The 22,972-nt window shown below is 43.3% G+C and overlaps 1 protein-coding gene across 1 annotated transcript; it reads left to right on the forward strand.

Annotated features, from left to right (window-relative positions):
- The first annotated feature begins 1,389 nt into the window (after window positions 1-1,389).
- TARS1 (threonyl-tRNA synthetase 1) lies at window positions 1,390-21,827 on the forward strand. Its single transcript, XM_054986894.1, has 19 exons — window positions 1,390-1,504; window positions 3,998-4,078; window positions 5,598-5,788; window positions 6,497-6,620; window positions 7,838-7,959; window positions 8,267-8,384; window positions 9,239-9,303; window positions 9,403-9,481; window positions 10,211-10,357; window positions 11,405-11,503; window positions 12,789-12,955; window positions 14,529-14,691; window positions 14,777-14,914; window positions 15,563-15,640; window positions 16,872-16,972; window positions 17,074-17,178; window positions 17,896-17,968; window positions 18,998-19,112; window positions 21,340-21,827. Exons 1-19 carry the CDS (start codon window positions 1,481-1,483, stop codon window positions 21,486-21,488), a joined length of 2,139 nt encoding a protein of 712 aa, XP_054842869.1. The 5' UTR covers window positions 1,390-1,480; the 3' UTR covers window positions 21,489-21,827.
- The last annotated feature ends 1,145 nt before the right edge of the window (window positions 21,828-22,972 follow it).

Here is a 22,972-nt window from a genome sequence, read left to right on the forward strand (position 1 = left end):
ATGATAAGGCTGCAGTCCTACATGCTGTGACCCTGCTGAGCATCATGGGCCTTACTTACAAGTAAACATGCATCCTGTGGCCATTCCTTTGCACCCAAATTCAGGCCTGGGTTGTGTTTAAAATATAATAATAGTGGAAAAGACACACTCTTGGGCTGCCAATAACTCAGAGGAAAAATGTCATGTCCCTTGAACAGAAAGGCTTACAGGGCAATCCTAAACAGTTACACCAGTCTAAGCCCATTGACTGTTAGTGCGTGAAAATGGATAGCTGAAGCCTTTTCATGGCAGGTAAGTAAATAACATCACCTGGCCCATAACATCTTATTAAGTCTCTATTAAAGGGGACATGACACACACACACATACTCCAGGTACTGGCCGTCCTAATATACATACATAAACACAGACTTTTTTTGTTCTTGGTTATTTTGAATTTCTAGCAAAAGATATTCCCCGCAAAAATATATACACACACATATTATATATTGTTAGTTCTATGTTGCTTAACGTTTCAGTCTTAGGCTTATGCTCTGTTTTAGCATTTCTTCAACTCTGTGTTAGATATCTGCCAAATACGTTGTTAACTGAAACACCCTTGAAATCGACTGTACTGACTATACTGTGTAATCCACCTTGAGTTCCAGTGAGAAAGGTGGACTATAATGTAAATAAATGAATAAATGTGTATATGCATACATATACACACGTACATGCTGCTCTCATATCATAGCTGACTTATAGCGACCCCTGGTGGGGTTTTCATGGCAAGAGACTATCTGAGGTGGTTTGCCGTTCTCTGTCTTTGCAGCCCTGGTCTTCACTAGAGGTCTCCCACTCAGTTACTAACCACAAGGCTGACCCTGCTTAGCTTCCGAGATATGACGAGATCAGGCTCACCTGGGCTATCCAGATCACACATATATAATACATATGTTTTACATAGCATTCATTTTATATATATAATGTGTCATTTATATCACATATATTGTACAGTTTAAATTTTATATTATATGCATAATTTGTTAAATTATGTGTGTATAATAATGTACATAATTTAATTAACTGTTAATATGTAATATAATATACATAATATAATAAATTATGTACACACACTTTAACCGCAAATTCCAGCCTAGAGATAACTGAATGAATGGACCACCTGCCTCAACGCCCCGCCCAACGCAATCTCTCCGCGCGCTCCTATTGGCTCGCCCGCAGGCCGCCTTTGCACCATAAAGGCACCCAGTCGCGGCGTGCGGCGCGTCTCTTTCTGTGTGGGTTGGTCTAGCTATTCTCTCTCTATGGCCAGGCGGAACTCAGGAGACACGTTGCCGTCGCCTTGCATCAGCCGCTTGCGCCTGCGCGTTGGCCGCACTCGCGCCAGCTTTCTGCTTGCTCCGGGTGCCGGTGCGGCCATTGGCGCTGCGTCGCCTGACGGGACTAGACGGGTTTGGCTCGGCTTGAGCGGGGAGAAGAGGATGGAGGCGTCGCCCGGGGAGCAGGTGAGGCCTCAGCCCGCTTCTCTCGGTCGGGGGCGCCCGGCCGGCGGCGGTTGTGGCCACCTCGGGTGCTTTGTGGTGGGGGCAGGATTCGTGCAATGTGGGCTAATGGAAATAAGGGGCTTCTGATACATTTTGTTCCTACCTCTCCTGCGTCCTTCCAACAACCCTGTTAGGTAGGCTAGGCGGAGAGGCGAGAGAGACTATACGAGTCTCAGAAGACTTTATGTCCGCTTGTTTTGTTTCACACGGCAGAGAAAACATACAAGGGCTTTGGAGGGGTTGTGAAGGGCGGGCATTTTTTATTCATTTATGCCATTTATAGTCCCCTTTCTCACTGAGACTCAAGGAGGATTACGCAGTGGGGTTCAGTACAGTCAATTTCAAAGACATTTCAATAAAACAATGTAAATGGGGTCTATAAATGTAAATTTACAAAGGTTTAAAACCAGCAGAAATCTAATACAGAGTTTAAGAAATGCTGAAAAAAAGAGTAGAAGGAGGAGCAAGAGATTTTACTGGTTTTAATTTGGAGTTTTTAAAATCATTTTGTAAGCTGCCTTGAACTATGTGGAAAGGTGGAGTAGAAATGCTTTAATAATAATAGTAATAACACAAAATAAATGGTTGAGTTGGGATTTGAATATGAGTCCCCCCTCCCCCTTGGCCCAGTCTTAAACTCTTTACACTACAGAATATTTAGCACAACTAGCATATTGAATGCTAGTAAGTAAGCCTTATTGAATAAATGAAGTTTAATTCTGAGAAAGCGCAGAGTTACACCTGTAGTGCTGTTGGCGCTGGGCCTTGAAGTGGAAGTCCAGAACTCGCAGGTTTAGCTGGGGAGGCTGTAGTTTTGGATTTGAAGTTCACATTACTGTTTTGGGGGTGGGGGGAGAAGAGAACACTAGTTGTGTTCTGCTAGTTGTGCTGATTAACTAAAAATCAGGAACTGCCTGGTTCAGATCTCATGTTTGACAGGCCTTGACAGTTCTCCCCTCTCCTCGGCATCTGCAGTATTATAATAATACTGGCTTAATTTATGCGGTTTGTGTAAGGGCTACAGCAAGAGATGAACTCTGAATACCTAATTGTGCATTAATAATACTGACAGGAGAAGCTTTTCATTTTTCTAGGGTGACTAGATAGTGAAAGGACTGTATATGCTTCCTTTTCCTTTACCTTTAGGGATGGCTGAAAATTCAGGAAACAGGACTGGAATATCCCTTTGGAGGAACCAGTGCCCACTTCTAGGTGTCCCTTTCACCCTCAGCCATCCAATTTTCTTCTTCAGAGGAATCTTTAAAATCCAGTGTGGATTTAACAGCTGGGCAGAAACTTTTGTTACTGCTACTTCGCTTTTAGTCACTGCCTCCCCACCCTAATTGCCAAGGGTTTTTTCCTTGCATGAATCAACTTTTGTCTCTGTCATGTTTTTACTCTCCAGCCGATGTGGTAGTGGTTTGACTGTTAAACTAGGATCTAGGAGACTCAGACTCGCATGGCCACTTTGACGTGGTAGCTTGATAGGTGACTTTGGGCCATCATCCTCTGTCAGCCTAATCCACTTCTCATGGTGGTTGTTGAGGAGGGGGAATATGAAGTAAAGCTGCACTGGAAGAAAAGTGGTATATAAGTAAACTATTTGTTTAGATACCTAATGATTACGTTTGTATTCATTTGTGGCATTTGGGGATAGCATAGATGGGGAATAGGTAAAAGGATAGGTCTGTCAAAGTTGTTCCACAGCTTTCATGCCTTAGGGAAGTTCACCTGGCAATCTTTCCTGTTGGCTTTATAATGTAGTTCCAGAGAACTTTTTAATCTCCAGAATCATCTTCCTGGTGTTACTTACTTCTGTATCATTGGATGTTTTAATTTACTTATGCTGTCAAGTGCTCTGAGAAATCTGCTATAGAGTTGTCTTGAACATTATAAAAAACATTAAAACACTATTCCATATACAATTAAACTTTCTCAATTGGCAGATATAAATATTAAAATACAGCATTTTAGATGCAGGGCTTGGCTCTTGCATCATGCCCTGCATCACACTTATGAGCTCCTGCATGGGTGGTGGACGGTCTTCAGTGGTATGGCCGGTGAGAGGACAGCCTAGCCCTCACTAAATGCCTGGCGGAAAGATGATAAATCCTGCCGGGCCCTAGTTTCCTCAGACAGAGAGTTCCACCAGGTCGGAGCCAGGACCGAAAAGGCCCTGGCTCTGGTAGAGGCCAGGCGGACCTCCCTCAGTTAAGTATATCCTTTTTATCCACCTAACAACCACCATGTGATGGAAGTGGAAGCTGAGAGATGGTGACTTGCCCAAAGTCACTTAGTGGGCCTATCCTAATGATGTATTAGGACTGTGAGCCCAAGTCTCACTGATGCAAGGTAGCACCTGAGGCCTTGCTCAGAAGTCTTTCATTTTCTGGACACAATAAGGCTTCTCTAGTTCCAGGCACTGAACCCACTGACTTGCTTTTCATCATTCAGGTTGCTGCTGGAGAAGGGAAGCAAAAGGAAGGGGGAAAGAAGAAGAACAAGGATGTAGCTGTTGATGGTGGTTGCACAGAGGTAAGTATCTGCTTGATTTAAAAGAAAAAAAATGAATATGCACTTTATATTTATTTACATTGTATGCAGTCTGCCTTTGTCATTGGGACTTGAGGAGGGTTACACAGTGTAAGTCAATACAGTGTAAGACAGAGAGAGGGGGAACATCCAGAAAGCAGTGCAGTAGGATTAGGACTGCAGAAATCTGAAACAAAAATGAAAGCATTAACATGATGTGTACACCCGTTTGGTGTAGTGGTTAAGAACAGCGGGACTCTAATCTGGAGAACCTGGTTTGATTCCCCACTCCTCCACTTGAATAACCAGCTGGGTGACCTTGGGTCAGTCACAGCTCTTCAGAGCTATCTCAGCCCCACCCACCTCACAGGGTGTTTGTTGGGGGGATAATAATAATATACTTTGTAGACTGCTCTGAGTGGGTATTAAGTCATCCTGAAGGGCGGTATATAAATTGAATAATGTTGCTGTTGTTGTTATTAAATGCTGCAGAAATTACATACTAGATACAGCAGCACATTGGATGGTACTGCTGTGTAATAGTATGTATTCAGTTCCTTTCTCTTTATTAATGCATCTATTTGTACTGTTCTGTTCTAATGTGGCCCTATTACTTGTACAAAATAATTAGGTTTTACATATTTTGTGGAATTCAAGGGGAGTGGGAGGGGTATATTTTTATACAAGGGGATACTTTTATTTGAATCTGAGCAAGTTTACTTGTAAGAAAGTTGTCCTAGATTCAGTGGCGCTTACATCCCGTTGAAGGTGTTTGGAGTGTTCATTTAACTGAGAGCCAGTGAGGTGTAATGGTTTGAGTGCTGGATTAGGGTCTGGGTAACCCAGGTTCAAACCCCCTACTCTGCCATGGGTGACCGTGGGTCGGTCACTCTCAGTCTAACCTACCTCACAGGGTTGTTATGAGGAGAAAATGGAGGAAAGGGAAATGATGTGAGCCACTTTGGGTGTCCCCATTGGTATAAACGAAGTTAATTTTTCTCTCTCCCGGATCTTTCCACAGTCTGAGTTCAAAGGGACCAAGCTGCTAGCCAGGTGGCCAGTCTTTCCTGAGCTCCCCCACCCCAGCCATGCCCTTTTCATCCGTAACAGACTACTGACTTGATTTTCAATGTACTGCGAGGGCATCTCAAAAAGTTGTTCCACAAGATTCAGCTTCTGCAAGTTCATGCAGACACTGATGCATCTTTAGTTGCTCACTGTGAAATTAACACTGCAATCCTGTGCAAAAATTAGTCCGGTCCAGGCTCCTTGAACCGGGTGGATGGGGCTGCAGGGATTCTGCGCAGGCTCGGACTGGAAAACGTTCTGGGATTTAGTTGGGAGGTGCGTGCCGATTAGCATGCAGGAATGCTTTCGCTGGTTCTTGAGCAGCGGCAAATTTGCTGGGTCTCGGTGAGAAAGTAACGAAGTAAATCAATCTTGCAAGTAACGTTTTTAGAAGTAATTGATTTAATCTGGACTAGAGGGACGCTTTCCCTTCACCATTCTTGTTTATACGCAGCTGAATCCATGGCCTGACTATATTAACCAGCGTCTAGAGATGTACCATAAACTTAAAGCAGAACATGACTTGCTTCTGGCAGAGCGAGCTGCTAAAGAAAGCCACCCCATTAAAGTTACCTTACCTGATGGCAAGGTCGTTGATGCCGAGTCCTGGAAGACGACACCGTACCAAATAGCTTGTGGAATCAGGTGAGCTTGCTCTTAGAGGACCCCTCGACAGGTTGCAAAGGAAGACTGGGTGCATCCACTCTCCAACTTCTACGTTTCTTTGTGGCGCTTCTGCTTTTTAAACTTGAAACGATGCCATCAATTTTCAGCATGGCTTCAAACACAATTTACAAAATTATTTAATAAGGGATAATTTTTAATGAGCGTCGTAGCTGTTTGTGCAGTTTAATGCACCTTGGTGATAATAATTGGAGTATAATTTTGTATTTGGGTAAGAGAAGAATCTATATTTTATAGGAAACTTTATTTGTACTTTGACCCCACAAATAAAAGAATTCAGTAAACCTGACAGTGATATGCTAGTTTTAGTTAGTTAGTTTTCCAGATGTGGATAGCATCTCCGGAAATGGCTAACTTTGCAGCTCTAGTACTGCCGTCCTAAACAGAGTTACACCCTTCTGAACCTGTTGACTTTGGTGTATTTAGAAGAGTGTGACTCTGCTTAAGGTGGCGCTGTAAGTAATCCTGAGAGTCCTGAGATAGTATTTTACAAACTGCTGGCTGCACATGAGAGGCTGTAAATAAGAAATTGGCAAACATCATGTGTGTACCAGGCCCGTGAATAAATGGTGAAGCACTGTTTAATGGCAGTTAAAAGCCAAAGCACAAGCTATGTTTTTTCTTGCTGTGTACCAAAGGCTTGCGAGACTATTGATTTTACATTTTCAGTCAAGGTTTGGCTGACAACACTATCATTGCTCGAGTGAACAAAGTGGTTTGGGATCTAGATCGTCCTTTGGAGGGTGACTGTGCCTTGGAACTGCTGAAATTTGATGAGGAAGAAGCGCAAGCGGTAATCTATTAATCACTAAAACTCTTATTTGTGAACTACCTAGTAGGGAAGTGAAACTTTAAAATAACTAAACTCATGATAAGTTTGCAATTTGAAGTAATCACATAATTCTGAGGAAATTAGCTGTTGAAATCAGAAATACCTAGTATTTCATTGTCTGCATTAATCACATGTAGCAAGCAATATCCCAGCAGCTGTTTAAACTTGAGTGAAAACCTTTCCTGATTGTGCTTACCTTTCCATTTGGAAATGGTTGTTTGAGCTACCCATTATTTTTGGTATCTCTTTCAGACTGAATGGTTTAGTTAACTGTTACAACTGAGATTAAATTTTTGAGAGCAGTTGACGTATGGCTGGTTTTTCTGCATGGCATATGCGGCATATATTGGGAGAGATTCTTGGTATCACACGTTGATTCACTTTTTAGGTAAACTAGCTAAAGGGATAACAGCCTTGCAAAATTTAAGAATGAAAGCATTTGTCATAGGGCGAAAAATGCATTTGGGGTTTTTAAAAAAATTGTAACTTTAGAAGAATATAAATGACAAAAACGTAGCCTTAAATGTACAAGGAATGCTTTTTAAAACACATTTTTCTCTATTGATTTTTATACTTCATGTAAGTATAGCAAGAAATGGGTGCAAGTCTTGATGTTTCAAGCACAGTATTTGTTTTTGAACTTCCACATCACTATAGTACCTAATGCATTTGACCACTGACAGACTATAGAAACAAGATGATTGTCTATCTGTGGGTAGTGGATTTCCTTGAAAGTGAGTCATTCCTTCTTGCTCCAGTATGTAGGGCTAGCCAAATGAGTTTTCTGGTTATCCCTTTGTGTTGGAAGAAGCCTCTTCATGTTCTTATGCAGCTTACTCTAGAAGCATAAGGGTAGATCAAAAAATGCAGGGCATTTTTGCTTGTTTAAAGCTCCTTTCCCCTGAAGATGGAGTTTAGGACTGGATGAAAAGTGTAGGAAAGTTACACTTACAGTGCAGTCCTGTGCAGAGCCACTCCAGTCTAAGCCTGTTGAAATCAGTGGGCCTAGGAGTAACTCTGCATAGGATTGCATTGTTAACAGCACAGCATGGACTTCTGGAGGTTTGAATAACATTCTCTAGTTTCAGCTCTCAAACTACTCTGGAATACTATGGAGAACAAAGCTGGCAGAAAATTGCAGCCCAGACGTATTAATCTGATCTCTCCTTTCTTGCTAGGTATACTGGCATTCCAGTGCTCACATAATGGGTGAAGCCATGGAAAGAGTATATGGTGGCTGCTTGTGTTATGGTCCACCTATAGAGAATGGATTTTATTATGATATGTTCCTTCAAGACGGGTACGGTCTTGCTTTTTTCTCCTTGCTTTTTTATGTAGGCACTTGGGTTGTCATGTTAGAGCTTAGCCTAAGAGGGCTGGTGGGGTGGGGGATATAATCTTGAAACTTGGTACAAACAAGACTTAAATCATAAATCCTCAATGCTGTGGGAGTCTAATGCTTTAAGCCAGAATCTGTTCACTCGGGGCCTGGAGGAGCGAATAAGTCTACATTAAGGCTTTTTGCAGTTGCAAACATGCAAACAGTTGCGAAGCAGAGCACCAGCATTACTCCAAAAGACTGCAGATTTTCTCTTCATATGCTCTAGGGGTGTGTCTAGCAATGATTTCCCTGCTTTGGAGGCACTGTGCAAGAAAATAATGAAGGAGAAGCAACTTTTTGAGCGGCTGGAAGTTAAAAAGGAAACTTTACTTGAAATGTTTAAGGTAGGTTCTAAAATAACTTGCTTAATGTTGCCTGTAATTACTACATTGCCCTCGTTGCATGTTTAATAGGCACAAATCACCTAGAATAATTTGCTTTGATCATTCTAGGTGTGTTAATTTTGTCTGCCCGGGCCAGTTTTGCCGTGCTTGATAATTAGGAAACATCAATTTGATGTTTTCAGAGAAAGAAAGCTTCTTTTTATTTTCTTGTGCTGTTATCTGAAAGCCCTTAATTGGAGATGTTGCAGACTGGCTAGGGGATCCCGTGTGTGCAAACTGTGTTCTGTCCCACTGCGCTTCATGTCTTCCCTCCAAGTCAAATTGATCATATTTCAGAACTAAATAGCTTAGTGTCAGTGTTTGAAAACAGTTAAAGCACAGGAACCTCTTCTACAAGAATGCTGCAAGGTTAAAGAGGGAATTGTGGTGCAGAATCCTGATCGTTCTCTCTCCCTTTCCGCCTTGGTCTAGTTTGCTAATATCGACATTTCTTGGTTTGTGAGAACCGGTGGTTTGATCCTTAAGTCATGATTCTAGCAGTTACTGCGAGGTAGTATTCCTGTATAACTGAGGCTGTCTTGAAGGGACCCAGTGTCTGAGGGGTCTGTGGACACTATGCTTCCGTTATACGTAAGGTCAGCTGTAATAGATAATGCAGCTAAAGCTGAAGATCTGTCCCAAAATAAAACATACGGCTGCAAAGCCAACTGCTGTTTTTCCACTTGAATCGACATTTGAGATTTTTTGCCTCTGGGATAGAGAAGTAAATATTTTTGTAGCAATATTTATATGGGAAGACAGTTTTATCTTGAGGTGGCATAGGATTTACTTGTGCTCTTTTCTCTTTTCCAAAGTATAATAAGTTCAAGTGTCGGATCTTGAATGAAAAAGTCAACACTCCAACTACTACTGTATACAGGTAACTCCCTCTCCCCCTGCATGCCTATAACACTCCAACTCTTGCATACTGCATGACACACAGAATTTTGTGGGCCTGAGGATTATCCTTGTGTTTTAGGTGTGGCCCATTGATTGATCTCTGCAGGGGACCTCACGTTAGACATACTGGTAAAATCAAGGCTTTAAAAATACACAAGGTAAGAAAGTAAGCCAGCTCTACACTGCAGATGTTTTGTCAAACGCATGTATGTATGTTGGGCCAGGTTCTCAGTGGTGGGACATGTGCTAGGGTTATGAAACCTGTTTCACTGGGAAAGAGGGATGCTGCGGTCGAGCCAATGCAGGAGCCGTTTGGCTCATGCTTGTCCTATGCAGTACCATTGGGACGACTGTGTGTGGACGGACGGACACACGCGCACACACACACACACGTGTCTAGGTTGTGATGGTAGCAGTTGAGAGATGTTAAAGCAACACCCAGGGGTCCCTTACTGAAATGAAGTTCATGCAGGAATAAGGATGGGAGGCTGCCTGCGTGTTCTGGACTGGCACACACCATCCAGAAACTGAAAAGTGTGCTTGAGCCTCAGTGAGCTTCATTGATGTCCATGAAGATTTGAGCTCCTTCACTGATTTTGTGCCCACTGTCTTGTGCAAAGAAGGGGCTGTCTTTTTAATGCATGTATAATTCTTATTGCAATGTTTGGTTAAAAACTAAATTAATAATGACACTTTTGTGTGTGTCCTAATGAGTTGTGCTTCATAAAAATACTGCTTAATTACACTGGATGTTTTTAATTATCTGCGAATCTTATTACTGGATTTTAAAGACAGGTTTTAGAGAGAGTGGAATCTCCCAATTGGATTCAAAACTGCTGTCATTTGTTCTGCCACAATGCTGACTATTTCCTTATATGTGACTTCAGAATTCCTCTACATATTGGGAAGGAAAATCTGATATGGAAACCCTACAGAGGATTTATGGAATTTCATTTCCAGATGCAAAAATGCTGAAAGAATGGGAAAAGTTCCAAGAGGAAGCAAAGAACAGAGATCATAGGAAAATTGGACGGGTGAGGCTTTAACTTCTCCATAGCCTGGCTTTAATAGGACATGTATAGGCAGTTTGGCTTCAGAGTATAAAATTTATTGGCCCTGAAACGTTACTTCTGAATCCACTTTCCATGTTAACTACTGGGTCAAAAGTTAGTGCACTTACTGGGATTTAGCCCTTGGTAGCTGCCCTACTGAGCTGTATTTATCAGTGTTAGCAGAAGTAACTCGCAAGGCCTGTTTATGATTCGCTATGGAGGCAGTTAGCAACTACTGTGCATGAAAACTAACTTGCCTCAAGAAAGTGTTATTAAAACTGTTGCATGTGTACAACTGCACTGTGATCCTTCAGGGGGGAGATGAATTGATATATTTCTAATTGTTTTGAAGTTTTTCTGTTTCCTTTATACTTTTTCTTTACGCTGTATTGAAACAGAACTTTCTCCCTTATTTCTATGCTTCTCTGGGTTCTTTCTTAACAGCAGTCTTCTTTTGCTCAGTGGTCTCCACCTTATTGACCACCATGCTCAGAATGGTCATGAGCCCCACATAACTACTGTGGGTCTTTGCCACTTTTGGAAGGACCTGCTTGTTAGTGTGCATGCATAGAGAGTAAGAGGTCTGTGCCTCTTGCTTCTCTTCGCACATGTTCTGAGAGGAGCAGTGTGATATTTTGAACCTTTAAAAGTTCTCTGTTCCCTCCCGTTGCTCCTTACCCATCTGGCTTGGCCTCCGCAGCCAGTCAGTCCTCCAGTTCTCACGGCACTTTGGGTGTAGAGAGGACCCCCCCCCTCCCTTGAGGTCATAACTGGCACCTCCTCTTCCTGTCCTATGACTGAGGACAGGTGACTTCCTGGCACATTCTTGCAGTTCATAGAAGAATAGAGGTGGTTTCTGAGTTGGGAATGATTGACTCCCACTTCGTTTAGGATGATGTTAATATTCATTACATTGTTAGCCCAAAACCACACACTTGTGATAGTTACATTTGTACTATAGGAAGGAAACCTTCCAGGCAAAATGTTGTGCATGGAAAAACCAAGGTATTATTTCCTCCCTCCAAATAGGATCAAGAACTATATTTCTTCCATGAACTCAGTCCTGGTAGCTGTTTTTTCTTACCAAAGGGGGCTTACATCTATAATACGCTGATAGAATTTATCAGGGTAAGTAAAACCTCTTTCTATGATTCTGAAGCTTAGCTATATAACGTCTAATACTTCCCACCATCGTATGATTGTTTTGCATGTGGTGTAGCTGTTGACTTGCTTGCACAGAGTATATTCACTACTAAGACAGCTTTGATGGAGGCTCAAGGAAATGCTGACGCCGTTACAGAAATCACACGGACTGCATTTCCAACCCTTGCACGGAGTTTCCAGCTCCTTTGGCTCACCTGCCTGTTCTAGAATGCATTACCACACAGCAGCTTGCAAGCCAAGTACCAGCTGCCCATGAAGGGCTTAATAAATTACTTGGGCTGCCCTCCCAGCAATGAAATGGGGACACAGCTCACAGATGGTGGGTGGCAGGCTGTGCAGGCTTGCTTGATAATTAATTGCAACAGTAGAAACATAGAGCTAGCGATCACCCTCAGCGTCCCGTATAGTTAGCGGCTCATGAGTAATACAGATGCACTCAGTGGTTCAATGCATATTTGTCGCTGTGAGGCTTGTCTTCCAGTTTCTCTTGTGTGGACCAAGATGAATAACGTTTTGCCATATTCATTATTTCTGAACTAGAGAAAGGAGTGCACTGCTGAAAGAGAAAGCATCAGTGAATGATTTGACACAATAGGCTGTCTGAGAAGAGCACTTCAGACTAAGCTCAGTGTTCCCGCACAAAGAAAACCCGAACTTGTGATTCATGCGCACCTTGGCACCAGTGAACTTCTTGGCAATGCCTTGTAACAGATGCCTAGATGGAGGCGTAGTTACCTCTTTGGGCAGAATGAGGCACTCCTGAGATGTGCTTTGAAAAGCACAGGCTTTGACAGGTGCTGTAAAACTTGGTTTCTCCCTGTCAAGGCATAAATATTGTATTGCAGTTCATTGAGAGTACCACTAGAATTTGCACTGTTGCCTAGACTTTGCACTCTTAACAAAGTCTCTGGTCCTTTTGAACCACCTGCCTATAAACATCAGTTATCATTTCTGTCTGAGCTTTGTATGTTTGCTAAAGCTCTGGAGAATTTGGGTTAGGGGCCTCTACCCTTAAGAAAACTATTTGTTACTGATGCATGCATTTCTTCTACCTACAATTCCATATTCCCTTCTCTTCCCGTTTGCTATCACAGGGAAAAAACAGTTCAATAGCTTCAGTTTAAGTTCCCTTATTAAACACTCTGTTCATTTTTCTTGTAGTGTAGACTTTGACACGTGCATGGAAATTTAAGCTTCAGATTCTCAATCTTTTCTGGTGTGTTTCTGATTTTGAATTCTCCTCTTCCAGAGTGAATATCGAAAACGGGGATTCCAGGAAGTTGTGTCTCCAAATATCTACAACAGCAAGCTCTGGGTGACTTCGGGACACTGGCAGCATTACAGTGACAACATGTTTTCCTTTGAAGTTGAAAAAGAAATCTTTGCTCTGAAACCGATGAACTGCCCTGGACACTGGTACTGCCTTAATATGAGCCAGAGCCAACCTTTAGCTTAGCTTAATTTGCTCCCATCCTTCTGAATGTTTATGTCGTACTCAGTATTGGAAGACCAACATTCAAGTAGAGCTGAAGATGAATATTCTTTTTATACAAACACATGCAGTGCAGAAGTCTGAGTCTTTATATTAATCATCCATCCCATTTAACTCAGTTCTGTGATCTGACATAATGGGGACAGAGTTTCTGTATGTGCTTTGGTATTTCATGCAATAGAGCTAAAGAAAGGGGACACATCAAGCTATTGCTTCTTTCCATTTTGCTCCTTAAATGTCATTTGGCCTGATTCATACCTAGAGTTTCTGCTGGGACCACTTCTCTGTGAGCTGTGTTTTACAGTCTTGACCTATCCTAAGTCTATATCTCAGAATCCTGTTTCCTACTTCAGACCTGTTTTGATTTACGAATTGTCCGCCCACCTCCTCTCAAGTCTTGTTTGAATCACTCAAGGTACAATTGATCAGTTTCACGTGTTGCAATTTTGGGAGAATGAACAGAAACGAGCAGAGGAGGATATTCACTATAATATCCTGCAGTGATAAAGTTTTGTTTTATAAACCCGGATAGGGGTGTATTCTGATTTCTTTGGCTTGAATTGATCTGATAAATAGTTCCTTAACTGGGCATCTTGGGCCAGGCATGTACACGAGTGTGTCGGGCTTGTTCCTCTGAGCCAGGTCAGACGGATGTGCCGCCTGTAGCCAACCACTCTTTAATTCCGCCTAATGGTCTTAGAAAACATGTTACCTTGTCTCTGTTTAGGGTGGGGTGGTGGTGGCAGATTTTGTGCTGGTACAGCAAGGCTTAATGTTAGTCCACAAAGGAGGCTGAAATGCACTTCTAGGAAACAGGACAGCACTCATAGAAATGTAGAGCTGGAAGGGATCTCAAGGGTCATCTAGTCCAACTGCCTGCACAATGCAGGAAATTAACAGCTACTCCTCCAGTGACCCCTGCTCAAGGCCCAGAGGTAGACAAAAAACTTCAGGATCTCTGGCCTCGGTGAACATTCCTTCCTGACTGCAAAGTGGTGATTGGCATTACCCTGGGCATATAAAAAAGGCCCTCAAGAGCCTAGTACCAGCTCATCCCTTCTTGCCTTCCCTCTCCTGGTCTGCCTAAATTTATACTCAGTCAGAGAATCATCATTGCTGCCAGATGGCCATCTAGCCTCTGCTTAAAAACCTCCAAAGGAGGAGAGCTCACCACCTCTGGAGGAAGTCTGTTAAACTGAAGAACCACTTTAACTTTCAGGAAGTATCTCTTGATATTTAGCTCAATACTCTTTTGGTTTAATTTTTAACCCTCTGGGGCAACAGAAAACAACAACACTTCATCCTTTTTCTGACAGCCCTTCAAATACTTGAAGATGGCTATCATATCATCTCAGTTGTCTTCCCTCCAGGCTAAACAACCTACTGTATTCTGTTCTAATATTCTGAACCTGTTTCCGAGGAAGCTGTGAATGCTTTGTAGAGACATTCTCAGTGCAGTCATGGATGACTTTCTGAAAACCGCTGTATTTCTTCCAGCCTCATGTTTGATCATCGGCCGAGATCCTGGCGGGAGCTGCCACTGCGGCTGGCTGACTTTGGAGTTCTCCACCGTAATGAACTGTCAGGGACACTTACAGGGCTCACCAGAGTGAGGCGGTTTCAGCAGGATGATGCTCACATATTCTGTGCCATGGAGCAGGTACGAGATAACTGCACAGTCGGAAAGAAAATGAGCTCATGCAAATGCACTTCTTTTGACTGTGGCTTTTTTGTTTCAAATACAGATTGAAAGTGAGATAAAAAACTGTCTGGAGTTCTTGCGTACTGTTTATGATGTGTTTGGCTTTTCCTTCAAACTCCACCTCTCCACCCGTCCTGAAAAGTATCTTGGAGACATTGAAGTGTGGAATCAAGCTGAAAAGGTAACTGGTATCTGTCGAAAGAAAACTGGTTTGGGTTCTGATTTCAGACCAGCAGGCCAGAGATTCGGGGACAGCGTATACATTTTCTCTCTCCTAACAGTAAAACTTCCTATTTTGCATGTTTTTTGGGTGACAGGGAGACAGTCCCGTGAAACCACCATCCAAGACTTGGGATTCTGTTTGCTGCATTTGAGTCCTCTGCCCAAAGAAATTAGTTGCCAATCAAAATAAGGGCGCTGGTTCGCTTCTAACATCAGTCGAAATGGGGGCTTAAGGCAAATAGATCATAATTTCACTGAGGGTGTGCTTACAAATACGAGTTTAGAGTTGGTATCTAAAGGCACATTTTCAAGATAATTTTGTAGGCTGTCTTTTAATTTCCTTAATTTCTGTTTCAGTTAAAAGTGGACAAACCTTGTTAAAGCAGTTAAGCGTGTACTTTTTCTACTTAGTGCAAGATTATATTTGGGGTAGTGCATCTAGTTCTTAAGTGACTGTGATGATAAAACTGGTAGATATTCTGCACAAATTTATCAAGAACAGCATGGACAGGATTCAGTCATGAACATTTCGAGGAAGAGAAAATTACACATCAAGTGTATTTTACAACACAGAATAGCTCATCTCTTGTGTATCTTTTTGCACTAGCAACTTGAAAATAGCCTGAATGAATTTGGTGAGAAATGGGAATTGAACCCCGGAGATGGAGCTTTCTATGGCCCCAAGGTTAGTAAATTGCCACTTAAATGGAGCTGGAATGGTTGCCCCCCCCCCTTCTCCCCAATAAGTACTCAACTCCGTGCCTTTCCCCACGAGTGTTGGTTGTGGAGAAAGAGTACACTGGACTCTCTTCAGCTTGATTGTATTTGATTCATGTTAACTGCAGATGTCTGGACACATTGAAGGGGCAGACCTAGTTACTTGAATCCAGGTTTAGGGTAGCAAAGGTGAGGGATAGATCCCATATTATGTTATGCGTTGCATAAAAAAACCCTTTTTATTTTGTAACTGCCTTCTTCATACCCCTTCCCATTCTGGTGATCCTCTGTGTGGTGGAGAGGGAAAAATGCCTGCCTGCTTTTACTTCATGTGGAGAGGTTTGCTGGCCTTGTGAAAGCTATGGACTGGGTCCTAGAATAAGAGGAGAAGAGGAGAGCCTAACTGAATGTCCACTGAGATAATTGGCGGATTGTTTCTTCCCCTTGGAAGGAGCTGTCCAGCATAATCTAGTAGGTTGCTAAAAGCATTTGCTTGCAGAGAAAATGTTTATGATCAGCCGGGAGGAGCAAGCTCAGAAAATAATCCACGGCGAGGGGAATCGAGATGTGATGGGGAGAGCCAGGCAGCCTTGCACTTCAGCACCTGGGCTGGGTTCATTCGTGCCTTGCAAAACCTGGATGTTCTGCTGTTTCTCTTAGTACAAGGTTGTCTCTCTTTCTGCTGACAGTTGTCAAGACTTTAAACTCTGGCCTTAGTGACAGAAAGGAGAAAAAGATGAGTGAGGGCGGACATTCCTCATCCAGGGCAATAAGCAGTGTTAATGGCAGGTGCTGGTTGTCCAAGCAGCATCTATTGGTTGTCAGACCACTCTAGCATTGTGCTGTTCTTCCACTGCTAGCAAACACATCACAGTGCTGTGCAAGACATGCTTGGTGGTTGCCAAAGGCCCGATGACAGGAAGCTATAAATGCAGATGCCGTAAAGAGAGAAATCTGAACGGCACGGCTGGGATAGAAATGCCACAGGCAGGTGCAGTTTGCTAATCAGTTAAATACTCATAGGTGTTCCCTCCTCCTCAGAATGGTAAACTTGTTGCCTTCTGGGTTTTTATTATTTATCTAATAAAGGAAGAAGTGGGCTGCCCTTTAAGATGTCATGTGTCCAGGAATTCTTTGATAAGTCAGTTAACATGTGTGTGTGTCTCTTCTCCTCCTTGTTTCCTGCCCTCGTAATAAAGATTGATATTCAGATTAAAGACGCCATTGGCCGGTACCACCAGTGTGCTACAATCCAGCTAGATTTCCAGCTTCCAATAAGATTTAATCTCACGTATGTGAGGTGAGAGTACGTTATGCTTCACTTTACCTCTTATTCTCAGATTAGTTTTTGTTTCATTTTTACAAGAATGGCTTTTGCTGATTCTTTTTGTGTTTACCTAGCCATGATGGCAATGACAAGAACAGGCCCGTGATTATTCATCGTGCTATCCTGGGATCCGTGGAGAGGATGATCGCTATTTTGACGGAAAACTATGGAGGCAAATGGTATTACGTACATCTTTTTGTTTCTGGTTTTGCCCGTTACTGGTGTGGAATTCACCCAATGAAAAAGAAAAAAAAATCTTGCTTGATGCTGCTTGGCAGATTGTGCCCAGAAGCCAGAAATTGGCTCACGGCCAGAGCTGCCATGACAATATAACCATTATGAAGCTAGTGTGGCATTTTTCGTCTCTGTTCTGTCTCTAGAGCTTTTAATATATTGTGCATTTTTCCTTCTGAATCACAACATAAGCGTCGTACTCTTCCATTTCTTGCACGCTACAAATCCTTGTTCACACGTCCTAACGCTAGAGAAAGACACAGTGTGAGAGGGCAAGAGGCAGAAGGAAATGAAAAATAAATCCCTGGGATGAACTAGAATGGATCTCAGAAAGTGTGTTGACGCACTATAGAAAAAGCCATTCGATAGAATTGATAATGACACATACACGATTTGGTGAAAACATTGAGAGGTAGTTGCCCTGTAGTGCCCGGGCCACAGTGGGAAGATATATAAAGTCTTTACTGGGGGAGGGGGAAGCTTTGTGGCTTGGGAGGAAGCATGCAGCTACTAAACCTTGCAGGGTTGCTGCCTTCATGTTTACTTTCAAATCAGCCTTTTGGAGTGGCCAAAACTTCCACTAGATGGTCCTTGGTGGTTCGAGCACAGAGCACCATTCAAAACTGTGGCTTCTATTTATACCGTTTCTTTCCTTGCCCCAGGCCTCTCTGGCTGTCCCCTCAGCAAGTAATGGTGATACCTGTTGGTCCAACGTGTGATGAGTATGCACAAAAGGTAAGGATATCTTTGAAAGGTCTCAGCATTGCAGTGAAATCCTTTTGAGCTCGTGCATCGGCAACAGAGTAGCCCCTCCACTGTATTGGCTGCAAGTCAGTCAAATCAGGCATGCCCAAGGGCTTGCATGGGCCCAGTGGGATTTTTGACCCTCTTCACTGAACGGGAGATGCTTCCTCGTCTCAGATTGCTAGTGCCAGGTTCCCTTAGTTTCAAAATTGGCTTTCTGTGCAGCCTAGGATGGGACCGCCTGTCCAAGAAGCAGCGTTCCGAATCCTCTGAGTGCGTGGACCTACTGCAGTATTTACAATGCTCTTAATGTTTTGTGCTAGTTTTAATTGGCAGGAAAACACTGTTGCCCTGCTTTATTGCCCTTGGGGGAAAAAGCTCTGCCTTATGTATGCAATTCTGTATACTGCTGCAGTTTGGCAGGCTTTTGGGGGTTATATCTGGAATTGTAAAGCAGCCCCCAGCCAATGAGGAGCCCTAAGGGCGGCCTCCTCTTGGATACCCAGCCCATGCCAGTCTGGTAGGATGTATTGCAGCTGGAGCTTCTGGTTATTGCTTTGCAATGATAACTGACTGAACCGAAGCAAAAAACATTCCACACACAATATTTCAGCCCCGATGTTTGAAGTAAAGATTATTCCTGCTGCTGCCTCCCTACAATGGAAATGGTCCTGCGCAGGCAATAACACTTTTCATTCTTCGTGCACCTAGTGTGTTGTGAAAAACAGCGTATCCAGGCCTGTGTGCGTGTGTGCTTGAAAGTCTCAATGGAACAAAATGCTGTTGCACTGCTGAAAATACTTCTGTACTTGAGCCATGAGACTTCTTCCTGGCCACCCTGTTATGATTTTTACATGCTCCAAACACATCGTTCTGTGCCGTCTCACAGGTTAATGTCATTGGCGACTGAGTCTCATGCTGCTCTTGATGCTACTCAGATTTCGCAGATAGGTTTTGAATAATTTCTCCAGCATTTCAGCCCCAATGCAAGCTTTATATGCTGATGTTTCTTTTGCCAAGGTGAAGCAACAATTCCATGATGCCGGGTTAATGGCCGATGTTGATGTGGATCCCGGCTGCACGTTGAACAAGAAGATAAGAAATGCACAGCTTGCACAGTACAACTTTATTTTAGGTAAAAATAATGTCATTTTTGGTGCCGGGCAAAATACTCCTAAAACATTTCTCTGGGGACACGAACACAAGATAAGTCAGATCTCTCACCAGTCAAAACTTTTCTGCTGCAGCCAGCTGCCTTCCAACTTGGGGAGAAAGCAGTTCCCTCTGGAGCCTGTCTGGGCTGTCTCATTAGCTGGAGTGACTGCTGTGACTGCTTTGTTGCATGTCAGTGCCAGCTGAGGAAAAATCTTTGGTCTTCTTGCTCATAAGAACAATAACCCAGTAAATTGGCTTAGGTCTCCTTTGGTAGCAGCACAGAATGGCTGAGAGACATGTCACCATTCCCAGCAGCGCGATACGTTTCCTCGTCCGTTTTCTATAGGATGTTGAGGACTCTGCCACATTCATTCCGTGTCACCAGGCAGTTGCCCTGGAAACACTTGGGACCGTTTCTTAGGCTGTTAGTTGTACTTGTTGTACCTACCTGAAGAGAGAAGATCTGCAGACCATGCCAAAGATCAGTGCATGTAGTATTCATCCTTTTTACCATGCAAGGCTCCAAGAGGAGCAGATTTCTTCCTCATCGCAGCTTTTATAGTTTTGGATGATGAAAGAGAGAGTGTAGGTGTGATTATTTATACTTGATGTAATTACTACTTGTATTGTATTTTTTCCTCATATATGCCCAAATGCAAAGAGCGCAGGCATAATTTTTATACTCTTACAAGCCACTTATTCTCCTCTTCCAAATGTGGAAATTGAGTTGAACGATAAATCCTTTCTGTAACAAGCCTGCATTATGGCCAGTGTTTTTTGGGATAGGCTGAAGTCCCACTGACTGTTGCTTATGCTTTGGTTCTAGAGTGGTTTAATCACACTTGACTGAAATGTGTAGCCATTGTGACTAGAATGAAGCGGAGGCGAGAGCAGAGAAACGCTGGCCTCCAGACTCACCCGGGGGACCTGGTTGCAGGGGGAATGGGGACACATGGCAACCACCATGTTTAAAGGGCGGTGGGGCTCCCAGCAGCTTCTGCAGGACAGCCCACGCTGTGCCGAGGCCGGCCAATCAGAGCTGGCCAGCCTGGGTGGTAGTGGGGGGGCGGGGCGGGGAAAGGGCTGCGGACCTGGGAGGCATGGTCTCCTCTCACGTTTGCCGCCAGCCCTTGCTAGGGGAAGCTCACCCCTCCCCTTGGCACTTGCCTTGTGGCCTCAGCTAGGGTCTGAGGGGTCATGGAGGTCATTGGCTGGCAAGCAGGTCAGCTGATGCTCAGATCTCTGCCCTGTGCAGCACCAATGCTCCACAAGCTGTAAATCAATAAAGTTGTGGCCTCTTTCAACTTCATCATGGTTGTCTGGTGTGTATTGTCACCTTGCCCCCCAGCTCTTCCCTCCCCTTCAGTGCTAGCCTGCAACTGGCTGTAAATACAGGTGACCTTGACCAGGGGCCTGCTGGTGGATGGTCTCTGCCTAAAGCATCTCCAGTTACATTGATGCCCCGATGTTCTTGGGGAGAATGTTCAGGGAATAGAAGACTCTTTGAATTCTTTATTTAATCTTTCGCTGAACCAAATAGTCATTTAACATAACTCATTTAGCCTATAACATTTTTCTGATACTGTATTTAGTACATTTCTATCTTTCCTCCAAGGAGCTTGATTAGGTTACGTGGTTCCCTCTTGATCTATTTTATCCACACAACGTCCTTGTGAGGTAGGTCAGGATAAGAGTCACCCAGTGAGCTTCCGTGGTAGAGTGGAACCTTTAACCCGAGTCTCTTGGATCTTTGACTATCAGCTGGCTGTCCCAATGTAGCTTCTTCTTAAATCTCCGTTTCTTTAGGCAGTTATGCCCATTTCCTTCCTGGTATTAATTGGATGGGAAACCTCCAAAGAAGACCAGGATTGCAGAGGCAGGCAATGGCAAACCACCTTTGTTAGTCTCTTGCCATGAAAACCCCACCCGGGGTTTCCATAAGTCAGCTGTGACTTGAGGGCACTCTCCACACACTCCACATTATCCATGTGATTCTTTTTTCCAATTTGTCAGTTTTTCTTTAAGTTTCCTGCCCAAAACACTGCACAGTTCTCCAAGCGTCCCAAATTATTGATGCTTTACGCTGACATCATTGCATGGTTCTTGCATATTAAGCAGTATAATTGGTTAATTTTTAGTGTGTATGGGAGGGGGGAATAACTCTTACAAACCCATTTTGTAACGTTTTATGCATTTTTGTCTTGCAGTTGTTGGTGAAAAAGAGAAAGCAAGTGGAAATGTTAATATTCGCACCCGAGACAACAAGGTTCATGGTGAACTCACGGTGGCTGGAACAGTGGAAAGGCTGCTGCAGCTGAAGGCCTCCCGTTGCAAAAATTCTGAAGAAGAGTTTTAGCTCCTTGGCCGCTTTCAGCTGGGTTTAGAGCCCTGGTTTTTCTTTCTTTCCTGAAGCAGGTTAGCCCTGCTGAACATCACCTTTGCACTGTGATTGCGTTTGAAACTGGATTTTGTATGTTCTGTATGTTTGGGGATTAAGCAGAGGATTTGAAGGACTCCTTTGAACAAAGAGTGCAGTTGCTTTGACGCCTGAGTGCCAGTGGTTGAAGCTGCATGCAGTAGGGTTGTGAAGATTAAAGGGACAGTGGAATGATGATCAGGGATTAAAAATACCAATATAGCCACTCTTACCTGTTAAGAAAATAAATTTGTACACATCTCCTAATTTTCAACAAGACCATGTGATGGAGTTTTTTTTTAAATGTCTGTGTCCTTGTTGAATTGCTTTTCAGCTTATCAGTGCCCGACTATTTTATTGGACATTTCTCTGCACCCGCGCACGCACGCACGCACACACACACACACACACCCGGTTCCCCTTCTGTGTTAGATTATGAAGAGTTCTGGGTTTTTGAGTTCAGTCTCTCTAGAAGTTGCAATACTAAGGTTTTGATTCCTCTGTTAAAGGAACTGCTTTTAAAGCATCAGTTTTTGTTATACCATGATTATTGGTATGTTGGCACTGTCTGAAAATGTAGAGGGATTGGCCCTCCCTACAGATTTACAATCAAGTAAAACAAGATGAGGAGGAATTAGGAAGTGATTTAGCTGTGAGCCAAGTATCAGTCAGGAAAAACCAAAAGGATTATGCAGGGAAATGAAAAAGAGGACTTTATTGTTTTACCTTATATACTAATAGCCAAGTGGCCCTGGTCTGTGGATACTTAAATCTGGAGTTTTGAACAAAGAGCAAGGGAGATTGATCTTCCTACACACCTGAAAAATGACCCAGGTTTGCAGAAAAATCTGCACTCTAATAAAATGAATGGCTTTTTTTAAAAAAAAAACCCAAATGATAAAGGGATCAGCTGTAGCTTTAACCTGATGCCCTCAGTGGCTGTTGCTAGGCAACCCGAACATTTTAGTCACTGTTGAAGGCTTGGTGTCTTTCAGTAAAAAGCAGGAGAAGGGGGAAGAGCACTTTCCAAGGTTGTTTTGGTCTTTGAAGGAAGACTCATTGGGACAAGGCAGATGTGGGGGACCTAGGTTTCAAGCACCACCGGTGACTTTGATCCAGTTACACACTCGACCTAACCTACCTCTTGGGGTTGTTGTGAGGATAATATAGAGGCAAGGAGAATGATGTCAGCTGCTTTGGGTTCCCCTGTGGAGAAAGGCCGTATATAAATGGAATAAATTAATGAATACAAATGAAAATAAGGGGCAGATAAAAGGTAAGTAGCTTACTAGGTTTGAAGGAGAGAAGGACATAAGGAAAGGTGAGCATATGGAGGCTGCCAGGAGGAGGGAAAGAGGAAGTAGTATCGGAAATGGGATACAGGGGAAAGTGAAGTACCCCGCTGCCGCCGCCGCCCCCCCCCC

The sequence above is a fragment of the Eublepharis macularius genome, chromosome 8 (assembly GCF_028583425.1).
Source record: "Eublepharis macularius isolate TG4126 chromosome 8, MPM_Emac_v1.0, whole genome shotgun sequence".
In the NCBI taxonomy this organism is placed as follows: domain Eukaryota; kingdom Metazoa; phylum Chordata; class Lepidosauria; order Squamata; family Eublepharidae; genus Eublepharis; species Eublepharis macularius.